General features: G+C 33.9%; 1 protein-coding gene across 1 annotated transcript; it reads right to left on the bottom strand.

The window, feature by feature from the left end:
* Positions 1-298: 298 nt before the first annotated feature.
* Positions 299-3,043, bottom strand: LOC112702101 (protein LATERAL ROOT PRIMORDIUM 1). The gene is made up of 2 exons (XM_025753007.3): positions 1,310-3,043; positions 299-921 (listed from the first exon to the last, which is right to left on the bottom strand). Exons 1-2 carry the CDS (start codon positions 2,097-2,099, stop codon positions 524-526), a joined length of 1,188 nt encoding a protein of 395 aa, XP_025608792.1. The 5' UTR covers positions 2,100-3,043; the 3' UTR covers positions 299-523.
* Positions 3,044-12,558: the final 9,515 nt, after the last annotated feature.

Raw genomic sequence — 12,558 nt, 5'->3', positions numbered from 1 at the left:
ATAATAATGATAATTTAAGATTGAATAACTAGTAGTAGAGACTAGTTAAAACAAGATTAATCATCAATGCTCCTTTTATTTATTTATTTTTTTTTGGTTCCTACTTTCAGGTTAATTTGGTACATCAACCATATATCTTTTAAGACATAGATCATCTCATGAAATGACAAATTAAAAGGGTGAAGAGAGAAAGAACAGAAACCAAAATAACTAAAAGTGGAAGAAGATGATGATGCAAGAAAGAGTGACATAGGTGGAAAGAAAAAAGGGAGATTAAAAAAAATACAAAGCCTACAAAGAAAGAAAGAAAAATCAATAGATCAGACTAATAATAATACCACCCAATCCCCAAACTCTTTCTTGAGAATAATATCTAATAAGCAAAAGAAGAAAGAGAATTGAATTAGAGACTACAATAAAATAAAGTTAAATTAAGCCCTTTTTTAAGTGCCATATACTAATATTTTGCACTTAGAAATGAAAACAAAAAAGAAAGACACAACAAAGTTCATAATATATATAATCAATTTATTGGATTACCATAGGTTGAACCTCCCAGTAACCCCCCAACACCACCACCACCACCACCTGAAGCTGCATAAACATCAGAAGGATCAAGCATTGGGGAGGATGATGAAACCCCATTTCTACCACCACCGCCGCTGCCACCACCGCCGCCACCACCTAAATGGAGCTCAGAAAGATTAGGATACACATTATTATTACTATTATTGCTATCTCTATTACTATGATTCTGATGGCCTTGATCATAGAGAAAGCCTTTGAAGACACGGCCACCGATCTTCACAACGGCTTGATATGCATACTCATCTTGTTCATCGTCCACTGACGTGACTCTCACACACTTGAACACTGCTGGTGCTCTTATTTGACCAGGCAATTTCTCCTTGAAACTCGCATCTGCAATTTCAAACCATACTTCAACCTCAAACTTTCGTTCATCATAAACATACAAATAAAAAGTACTAATACTAACTTGACCCTAATGCTTTAGCATTTTTAGCACTGGTACGATCTCACCGTAACAACAAAGGTATAACAAAAAGCAGTTACTTCCACGAAGACGATTCGGTCAAACATGTCAACCATTAATAGTTCATACTTCACAGTATCGACTTCGTAATGTTTTCGTTGCAGTAAACACCGCAATAAAAAGTAGGTTATCATTGCATGAAGTTATGCATAGTTTGGTGTTCCAAATTCATGGTATTAGATCCCTAATATCTAACATAGTTGGGTTAATAATCCCGCCATGAAATTAAAAAGCGGAGGAAGGAAGAAGAGAAACCTTGATGGCTAGAAGAAGTGTCGAAGCTTCTAGGAGGAGTGGTGTTGGAAGTTGAAGTGTGAGAATTTGTTGTTGTCTGTGAAGAAATCAACCGAGGTTTCTTGGCGCCGGAAGTTGAACCGCTAGAACCGGCAACCGCAGCGGCCGTCGACGGAGTCGTGCCAGTGATGAGCTGGCGCTCCCTCCGGCGCGCAGCTGGAACCCACGTGCTCTTCACGTGAGTAGGGCAATCAAAACCCCTACTCTTGCAGCAAGTTCTGCACCTCCTATGTGCACAATCCTTCTTCGCTTGGTTCCCGCAATCTTGACACGTGGTTGTTCCACCGCCACTGTTGGAAGCACCGCCATCGCCGCTGCCGCTTCCGCTGCCTCCACCGGGAACCAAATTGGCTCCGATATTGTGGTCTATAAAACCCTGCTTCTTCAGGTACTGATGATGATGCGGTTGTTGTTCCTGCCAGAATTGAATTCCGCCGCCGGTAGTACCTCCAGAGGCGGCGGTTCTGGTTCTTCCGGTGAGAATATTTTCCTGATCGAGACACGGCGTTGCGGTGAGGAGAGGGATGACACCGACTCCAACTCCAACGCCGAGTGCAGTTGCGGGATTGTTGGAGGAATTGTTGCTGAGATGGTGAAGATCGGAGGAGGACAAGACGGCATCGTTGTGGTGGTGGTGGTGGTGGTGGAAGGAGGAGGCCGGAGCGACGACGAAGACGTCGCGGAGTCCAACCATTCCTGGAGGCATGTCGGGAGGTGCGAGGCCGTAGTTGAGGGACCTGGAAGGCCACATTCCTTGAGGTGCGGCGGCGGTGGGTCCGGCGGTGGTAGGGGGTCCCGCATTGAAACCGAGAGAGAGGTCGTCGACGGGAGCAGCAACTCTGGCGGAGGAAGAAGGGGCTGACCAGTCTGCGAAGGCTCCAGAATCTGATGGCAACCTCCTTGTAGTAGCCACAACTGATAAGCCTCTCTCTCTTTCTCTCTTTATATTTATATATGCAGGTTACGTGTTTGTGTAAATGTCTCTGTGTGTAAATGGATATTGTTATTGTTATTGTTATGGTTCTCCGGTAAGAGAAGGAAAGAAGGAAGGAAGGAGGGGAAAGAGAGAAGGAGGAACAAGGTTAGGTTCTGAATGTGCAGGTTCTTCTGTTGGTTCTGTTTGGGGTTCTGATGCTGCTGCTGCTGCTGCTGCTGCTTCTGCTGCAATTGTGGCTACTACTACTACTCTCACTTTGGCTTTTTTCAACTCTCAGCCAATTCAATTTTAATATATTTAATTCTAAAAGAGAGAGAAAATGCAATAACGACCTTTCTTTCCTTCTTTCTTACTCTGTCAACACAACACACCCACACCCTTTTTCTTTTCTTCTCTCTCTCTCTCTTAGCTCTTCAACTTCAGCTTCAACTTCATCATACCGTTACCATCACCATCAACACCCTCCTCCTTCTTCTTCTTCTTTGTATTTATTTATGTCTCGCTCTCAAAACTTTTCAGCTTTCACTCACACAAACACAAACAGCACACTTGAATCTCTCTCTCTCCAATTATAGGCGTAGGAGTAAAAGTAGAAGTCTAGATAGGTAGCAGAATAGGAAAATGAAGAAGAAGAGAGAAAAAAGAAGAGAACAAATAAGAGTGGTTGTTATTGGTGGTGTGTGTAGTGAAGAAGGGGAAGAAGGGCATAAAGAGTTTTGTTCTCTTGTTTTTGTAGTTTTATGGACTCTCTTTCTCTCAAGCCTCAAACACTCACATGGCGCCACTCATTACTTGTGGGCTCGGCGCGTGTAATTCACGACCGCGCGTCCTTCCTTCTCCACTCGTAATCAATATTCCTACTAACACTTGTAATCTTAGGTCATTGGTGTATTTACTATTATTTACTTCGTATTTTTATTTTTTGAATTTAAAATAATAATAAAAATAATTACATTATATTTTTTATTATTTTTTATTTTTTATAAAATTTTGGGAATAAAAATTTAAATCTATAATGCATCAAAATAATTGTAATATTTTTTAAATTAATTTGCTATCAAAAATAAAAATATAAAAAAAATTTAAGGTATCAAATTAAAAGTCATTACTCATTAGATGATATATTTTTTTGTGACTATTAGATGACAATTTAATAAAAAATATATAATAATAAATAAAAAACTGATATATCAACAATTTCAATTTATGCTTACTAATATTTTTAACTAATAATTTAACACTATTTTTTAACAAATATTTTTAAATATTATTAATTAATTATTAATTAAAAATAATAAAATATACTAATTTCGTAATATTATTTAAAATAATCTCGTTTTAAACTAAGTTTAAAAAATGAGTACAGGGATAAATAAATTTTTAAAAATTTATATTTTAAATAAGTTACTCTTTTAAAAAAATATTAATAAATTTTTTAAGAATAAATATACTATTTTTAAATTAATTTTTATGATTAAGATAAAAATTTTATTTTATACTAATTTTTTTATATTTATTATTCTGTAATATTTTATTAATATATTTTTTTTGAATTAATCTGTTTAAAAGGCAAATTGTCAAAAATTTATTTGTTGTTTTATTTTTAAAAACTATTACAAAAAAAAAAAAACTAAAGTTTAAAAAGTTAGGGTTAAATGGATTAAATGTTTGAATAGCATGCATGGATGGGTATAGTTAGGCGCGTGGGAAGAAACGCGGAGTGGCAGTGATGTAATTAGGGGGAATTGGATTTGAATGTGTTAAGTAGCATTCAGCTATATACTGCAGTCTATGATCGAAGGTGTCATCCATATCTTTTCCTCTTTTTCCTAAGATAGTAGAACTTCCAACCCATATCTATGAATTCTTCTCTTTAGATTGTCTTTGTCAGATCTCGTTTTGAACACATTAATCTTCCACTTCTGATCATCTCAGTTTTTCCTTTTCTTTTTCTTTTTCTTTTTTTCAATTTCTGTACTTCTCATTCTCTCATACTACTTTCTAACGTCTTCATTCTTAACCAATTTTCACACATTTGTTCAATGGGTTAATAGTTAAATTAATTTTTAAAAAAATAAATATTTTTAAAATTTGTTTGGGATAGTTTTATTAATTAAATTGATCTTTTAAAATTTACAAATTGATTATATTTGTTTTCACTAATAATTTTTGTCAAAAATTAATGTTGTGAAATATTAGTTGACAATATACATAATATCTAACATATTTAATTGGTGGGCGCCCAACACATCCATGTAACTATATAACTAAGTTGGCTCAAATCCAAATAGAATCACGCGCATTAATGATGAGTGAAAACACGTGCTTTATCTTCTTCTTTTTCTCCTCCTCTGCGCTTCTTCTTCTTCTTCTTTCAAATATATGCATACATTATCTTCTCTTCTCGCGTTTTCGTTCCTTTTCTTCTTCAACCTAATAAAATTCGTCATTCTTCTCTGTTCGCGTTTTTCTTCTCTACTCGCATTCTTTATTATTAATCTGCATTGAATTCAACGTAATAAGCTCCATCGTTCTTCTTCTTCTTCTTTGTTTTCTTCTTCGATCTATACTTCTGAATGGAAACAATGAATAATTCAACTTTAAATCAGTTGAATGGGGTTATTACGTTGAGACAGTTAGGGAATAATTGCTGCATGCTATCACAATAATCTTAAACAATGAACAAAGTGAAAGGAGGCCACCGAACCGAACAACATTCATGTGGTAAATCAAAATCACAAAGGCCACCGAACCGAACAATGTTCATGTGGTGAATAAATGGTGATCAACTTTCAATCAACAAGAATAGTATTTCTCCTCCTCCTCCTTCATTCAAATTCGCGCACATATGTTCTTCTTCTTCTTCTCCTTCTTCTTTTGTTATAATAATCACCAACAACACAAACATTTTGCTCGATTAAGTGGAGTTGCTCATTTTGATTCATTTGATTGTTAATGTATTCAGTTGAGTCCTTGTGCATGCAGAAATATTTTTTTACTGATTGAATGTTTATCACATTTTAATGGATTATGTTTCGTTCACTGAGTACAATTAGGTGAACAGAAATGGTCAACACCACTGAACCGAACACCAATCATGTGGTGAATAAACGTGATAAGCATTCAATCAATAAGAAAAATATTTCTGCATGCACAAGGACTCAACTGAACACATTAACAATCAAGTGAATCAAAATGAGCAACTCCACTTAACCGAGCAAAATGTTGGTGTTGTTGGTGATGATTATAACAAAAGAAGAAGAATCTGCATGTGCGAAGAAGAAGAAAAACCTACGTGCGCGAATTTGAACGAATAAGGAGGACGAGGAAGAGGAGGAGAAATACTATTCTTGTTAATTGAAAGTTGATCACCATTTATTCACCACATGAACATTGTTCAGTTCAGTGCCTTTGTGATTTTGATTCACCAGATGATGTTGTTTGGTTCGGTGGCCTCCTTTTACTTTGTTCAATATTTAAGATTATTGTGATAGCATGCAGCAATCATTCCCTAACTGTCTCAATGTAATACCTCATTCAACTGATTTGAAGTTGATTCATTCATTGTTTCAATTCAGAAGTCCAGATTGAAGAAGAAAACGAATAAGAAGAAGAACCACGAAACTAATTAGGTTGAAATCAATCCAGATCCATAACGAAGAACGCGAGTAGAGAAGAAAAAAAAGAACAAAAAAATAAATGCGAGTAGAGGAGAACGGCAAAGCCTATAACGCAAGCATAGAAGAAGGTTTAGGTTGCAACAAAAAGTTTACGTTGAGTAAAGATCATAGAAAGTTTACGTTATCTGTAGCGCGTGGATCACAAACGATTTGGAGATTGGAGGAAACGTGTATAGCCAAAAAGACTTGGATATCTTCTATGTATTTTTTACATGGATGTAGAGCTTTTCTCTTTAATTGGATATTGACTAAGTATGTATATAAAAATCTATCAATTAACATTTCACAACATTAATTTTTTATGAAAATTATTAATGGAATGACCGAAAGACAAATATAATTAAATTTTAATATTTAATGGACCAATTTAATTGAAAAAATCTCTCAAAAATAAATTTAAAAAATATCTTATCTTTTAGAGATTAATCTGATTAATAATTTTTTGTTGTTTCAAATTTTATATTTGATATATTTTAATTCAACTATTTCGTTTCTTTTTTATCTTGGATTTACATTTAATTAACATATTAATTACTATATGATGATAAAGTTAGCCCTTTAAAAGAAGAATTCAACCAAGTTTCTCTTGGAATGTATTTGATGAGCATTTTGTCTTTAATTATTAAGTATAAAATTATCATATTTAAACTCATTTCTAATTAATAGGTCTAATTTTATATTTTAATTTTTTAATAATGCTATATAAAAAGAATTTAGTTAATATATGTTTTTAGAATACATGATAAACTTATTATTAATAGAAGAATTTTATTAAAAATATAAAAAATTTATTCAAATTTTTAATGTATTTGTTTTGCCTTCAATAAATCAAAATATTTAAAAAAATTTACTAATGATAAGTTTATTATATGCTCTTAGAGGACATATTAACTAGACTCTATAGAAAATTAGTAATTGAAAATTTAATAATGTAATTAATTATTGTTCTTAAAATGAGATTTTAACATTATCTATTTAAATATTGGATATAATTATTTATGCAATATATATAATATCCTTAAGCATATATCAGTATAGAAGTTTTATGGGGAAAAAAAAAGAGAGGGTATAAATCGAAGTAGTGAACTAATAAAATGTATAAGATATGGTATTTTATTATTTAATTTAATTTCTTCCTCGCGCATGTGAAGAAAGTGATTGCTGCGACGATGACTTCGAGTTGAGTCACCACCTCTATAACAAAAATAATTAAATAAAAAAAAAACAACATGTGAATTTATAATAGTCACTTTTTTGTTTTAAATAGAATTTATAATAGTCAATTTGGCAATAACGTTTGTGAACGATTTGGTGATTTACTTGTTTTACTCAAACCTATATGCAATTCAATGTTTACAAGTCTCGTCTTATTTCATGGAATTTAACAGAAGACATCAACCTAAGTACCTAACACTTTTAATTATTTGTAATAAAGTAAAAACATGGGCTGGATTTTTTTTAATGGTGGAATAATATATATATATATATATATATATATATATATATATATATATATATATGACTAGCAATTCATATTCTATTCGCGGTCCGCTCGGGTAGATTAGGTTACTCGATCTGCTGCGAGTAGGGTAGGGTATGGTCCGGGTATTTCTGCAGGTAGGATAGGATACGGATTTAGGATGTACTCAACCCTACCCTATCCGCACTTTCTATATAACACATATTTTTAAAAAATTAGGTATAGAGTGAAGGAAGTGAAAGTTGAACCCATAACCTATCTTATGTAATGACCTACAATAAAGAAACAACTACTAAACTAGTTAGTTAATTTAGTAATTTAGAACATTAGTTTTTTATTTTTTATGTTATTAATACGTATAAAATTCAAAATATTTGAATATTATATTTATTTTAAAAAAATTTGATATTTCTGTAGATATGATAAAATAGAATAGAGTTTAAAATTTTAAGGTGCATATAAGATTAGAGTTAAGAGATTCTCAACCCACAGATAGAATATAATAGAGTTTTAATAAAATTTTTAACCCGTAAATAAAATTAGGATAGAGTTCAAACTCTATCTTGTTCATTGCCAGCACTATATATATATAGTCATGTATTATACAAAATATATTCAATTAGTCTCGATCTTATCTCAACATATGGGGAAATTAGAACCTCATTTGGTTCTTGCCTTGAAAGCTTAATTCATAGAAGACGATAGCCAAATAATACTTATCGTAACTGAAATCTTATATGATTATATTATATTATTGTATATGCATTTCAATGTGTCGCTATAAGAACGAATAAGGGTCATGCATAATGCTGAAATTAAACCACTCAAATAATCTGATACACATTCATGGTTTTGAAACATCTTCAAAAAGCGATGTAATTCAAGTAATAAGTTTAATTCCGTGGAAGATGTTTGGTAATCAAAATTTATCTTGTTTAATATTTGTTAGTTATTATAATAATTAATAAATATTAAATAAAATATTTTTTGTTTTTTAGTATTATCGAATTCAACTATACCAATTATTATCTGACAATACTTAATTAATATGAGTTTTAATGTTATTTATATACTAAAACTATTAAAATTAGTCATTATGTATTTATGTATAAATATGTATATAATTTAATTTATTTTTAATATATATTTATTCTGGTACTTAATTTTAATAACTGATTTTAGTATATATCTAATAACAAAATTGAAAGAGTACATAAACAATATACAAAGATAAAGAATATTTTGTTATGTATTTTTTGATTAATTGAATTATAAAAGTAAAACTATATATATAGTATTGTCTACGAAAGATAAAAGTAAGGATAAGATAAAGAGGTAACATAAAGATAAGATAAGATGATAAAGGTTAAAATTAAAACTGAATTTATGTATTCTGTTGGGCTGAATTTGTGGACCGTGAGACTTCTTTATTGTTGTCATGGGCTAAGGTAGAAGAATTGTTTAATATGCCCTCGCAAGCTGGAGGATAAAAGATATCGAGAACTCCAAGCCTATTGAGATTAAGATGGAAGGGTTGAGGAGACAAAGATTTTGTGAAGATGTCAGCTATTAGAAGGAATGGGAAGAAGTTTCATCACTCCAGTTTAAGTTTTTTGTCGAACCAAGTGACAACCGACCTCTAAATGTTTGGTCCGTTCATGAAAAACTGGATTAGCAGCAATAAAAAGAGCACTTTGATTATCACAATATAAAACTGGTGGGCGGATAGGAGAGATGCGTAAAAATTATAACAGATTTAGTATCCATTGAAGTTCACAAGTTGTGTTGGCAAGTGCACGATATTCCGCTTCAGTGGATGAGCGGGCAACGGTGGCTTGTTTCTTGGTCTTCGAATAGACTAAAAAGTTGTCTAAGAAGTAACAATAGCCTGTTAAAGATCGCCGAGTGTCAGGACATCCGCCCCAATCAGAGTCACTGAAGTCGAGAAGCTGAATTTCACGGAGTGTCAAAGTTGAACGCCAGTGAGGAAGCCCTCACTGGGCGTCCAACGCCCCAAGAGGGGAGCATTGCCTGCGTTGACTGTCAGCCAGGGAGCAGCCCCTGGACGTTCAAACGCCAATGCAGAGAAGCAAGGAATTTGAATTTTCTAGCCTCTCAGGACCAGTAGGTCCCACAGAAGCTCCACCTATCCCACCTTCTTCTTCCTCATTGATCATATTTGCTCGAAGACGAGCAAAACTCTTAAGTTTGGTGTTGCAAAAGTCTTGCTTTGTGACTTCTACCACTCTTAAGTACAGAAGAAAAGGATGGAGCAAAGCAAAAAGTATGCACATGAGCCTGTGTAGCAGCCTTAACAAAGACAAAGGACTGACATTGAAGAGATCAAGCACTACATTGAATCTTCAAGGAGGAGCACTAGCCACCATCATTCAAGTGGATTCGTTCTCTTTTACTCATTTTCTGTTATTTTTCTATTTTTTGTCTGTTTATTTATCTGTTCTCTTGTTCTAATTGCATGATCATTTGCATTGATGTCTTTAAGTTGTAAAATATTGCATATATCTCTCACCTTGCTTAAATGAACATTTTTATTGAAAAGAACGGAGAGATGCATGAATTTCAAGTTTAAAATAAGATTAGTTTAATTATGTTGATGTGGTGTCATTTGCTTTTGTTTTCTGAATGTATGATTAAACAGTGCAGATTTGAAGTTGTGATTTTAGAATGTCGGCTCTTGAAAGAAAAAGGAAAAAAGAAAAGTATTATTGATAATCTGACTAATCTAAAAATAGATTCTTGAATTAGGAAAAAGCAGCAAAAAGAAAAAGAAAAAACTTACATGCGAAAAAAATAAAAAAAGGTGGCGAAAAATAAAAAGAAAAAAATTGGAAAAAGCAAGCAGAAAAAGTCATTAGCTTATTAAACCAAAAGGTAAGAGCAAAAAGCCAGTAACCCTTTAAAACAAAAGGCAAGGTTGCATGAAAGGGCCGAAGGCTTTGAGTATCAGTGGTTAGGAGGGCCCAAAGGAATAAAATCTTCGTCTAAACGGCTAAACCAAGCTGTCCCTAACCATGTGCTTATGGCGTGAAGGTATCAAGTGAAAAGTTTGAGCCTAAGCGGTTAAAGTCGTGGTCCAAAGCAGAAAGAGTGTGCTTAAAAACTCTGAACACCTCTATCTGGGGACTCTAGCAAAGCTGAGTCACAATCTGAAAAGGTTCACCCAGTTAAAGTGTCTGTGGCATGAATGTATCCGATGGTAATACTGAAAAACAGAGTGTTTAGGGTCACGGCCAAGACTCACAAAGCTGTGTTCAAGAATCAAAATAAGCTTAATTAGGAGAGTCAATGATGTTATCTGGATTCTTAGTTCGTAAGGATGCCAACATCTCTGAGTTTCAATAGATAGTGAGATGCCAAAACTATTCAGAAGCAAAAAAATTACTAAGTCCCGCACATCTGATTTTAACTAAGTTTCATTTGAAACTTAGAAATTTATTATATCTTAATTTTCTTTTTATCCTACTGTGTTTTTAGTTGATTGGGGACAAGCAGCAGTTTAAGTTTGGTGTTGTGATAAGCGGATATTTTATACGCTTTTTGGCATCACTTTTATAGTTTTTAGTAATTTTTATTTAGTTTTTATAGGTTTTAGTGTTAAATCTCCCTCAAAAAACTCCCTCCCTTGTTCCTTCTCTTCCAAACGTCGCCGCTAACGTCACCGTTCCCTCAAACCCTAACGTCCCTCCCTGAATGGCCTCTTGCGATGACGATGACGACGAATTCTCTCTCCTCCACCAACCCACCCTTTGCGCCACCGTCCCACCGCCACAACTACTCCACGGCCGTCGCCGCCGCCACCACAACCGCCGTACAACCTAAACCTGTCTTCGACACCGATACCGAGGATTATAGCAATCCCTTCGACAAAGACAACACCACCACCACCCACGCCACGCCAACGCCAACACCACCGAGAAGAGAATAGATCAAGACGAGATCGGCAACAACAATAACAGCAATGATGCATCTTACGGTTTCAACAAACGATCTAAGCTTACGACGAGCGCTGCCAGATCGGATCTGCCTGCTCCGGATCCGATCCGGCGCTGAGTACCGGAAAGACAGGGAGGAGTGGAGCGACACGGCGATCGTGTGTTTGCTAGATGCGTGCACATAAAAGTTCACCCAGCTGATTCGGGGAATCTGAGGGGGAGGGACTGGGAGGAGGTGGCGGGTTTTGGAGCGATGCGAGAACCAGTCAAAGAGCGTGGAGCAGTGAAAGAATAAGGTTGATAATCTGAAGAAGAGATACAAACTCGAGAGGCACTAGTCTTAGTTCAAGCATATAAAGAACATCGTCGAAAACTCGCTTTCTGTAGGAAAGTTCGCCAGCGACGACGAAGACAAGGTCATCGTCGCCTCTCCTGCAGGAACTCCCATCAGCAACCAAAGAGATATGGAGGGGCATCACAAAGCAGTGGAGGACAAGTGACTAACATAAATTCGTTGTCGAACTTTAGATGGCGAAGGGTAATCGTGAAAATTAGTGGTGCTGCCCTTAGTGGCTCTAATACATAACAAAAATTGAAAGAGTACATAAAAATTACGCAAAGATAAAGAATATTTTGTTATGTATTTTTTTGATTGATTGAATTATAGAAGTAAAACTAAATATATATAGAGAGTATTGTTTACAAAAAATAAAACTAAAGATAAAATAATGAGGTAACATAAAGATAAGATAAAATGATAAATGTTAAAATTAAGACTGAAGTTATATATTCTGTTGAGCAGAATTTGTGGATCGTAAAATTTTTTTATTGTTGTCATGGGTTAGAGTAGAAGAATGATTTAATATCTAATATACATATTGACTTTCTTAGTCTGTCAAAAATTTTATGTTTAAATTCTTTTGTATTATTGTATACACTTGTATATAACATGATAAACTCATATATAATACATATTGATGTTAGATAAACATTCTCTTTCAATCCATAACAATACTCTTTTTATTTTTTTAAGTTCTATGATAACTATGATTATGATGGTTAATTATAAGTTAATAACTATTTTAATTAAAGCTATTGATATAGTATAATAAATAACAAGCACGAGTTAACTGAGAGAATGAAAGTCTTTAACCGGATAA

The sequence above is a fragment of the Arachis hypogaea genome, chromosome 7, assembly GCF_003086295.3.
Source record: "Arachis hypogaea cultivar Tifrunner chromosome 7, arahy.Tifrunner.gnm2.J5K5, whole genome shotgun sequence".
Taxonomy (NCBI): Eukaryota; Viridiplantae; Streptophyta; class Magnoliopsida; order Fabales; family Fabaceae; genus Arachis; species Arachis hypogaea.
This window is presented reverse-complemented; position numbering and strand designations above follow the sequence as displayed.

What these genes read in the sequence shown, in the direction of transcription:
- LOC112702101 (XM_025753007.3), bottom strand. Translation starts at nt 2,099, where the DNA reads ATGTGGCCTTCCAGGTCCCTCAACTACGGCCTCGCACCTCCCGACATG. An exon ending in CACTTCTTCTAGCCATCAAG is followed by an intron (nt 922 to 1,309) that starts GTTTCTCTTCTT and finishes TTGAAATTGCAG; the next exon opens with ATGCGAGTTTCAAGGAGAAA.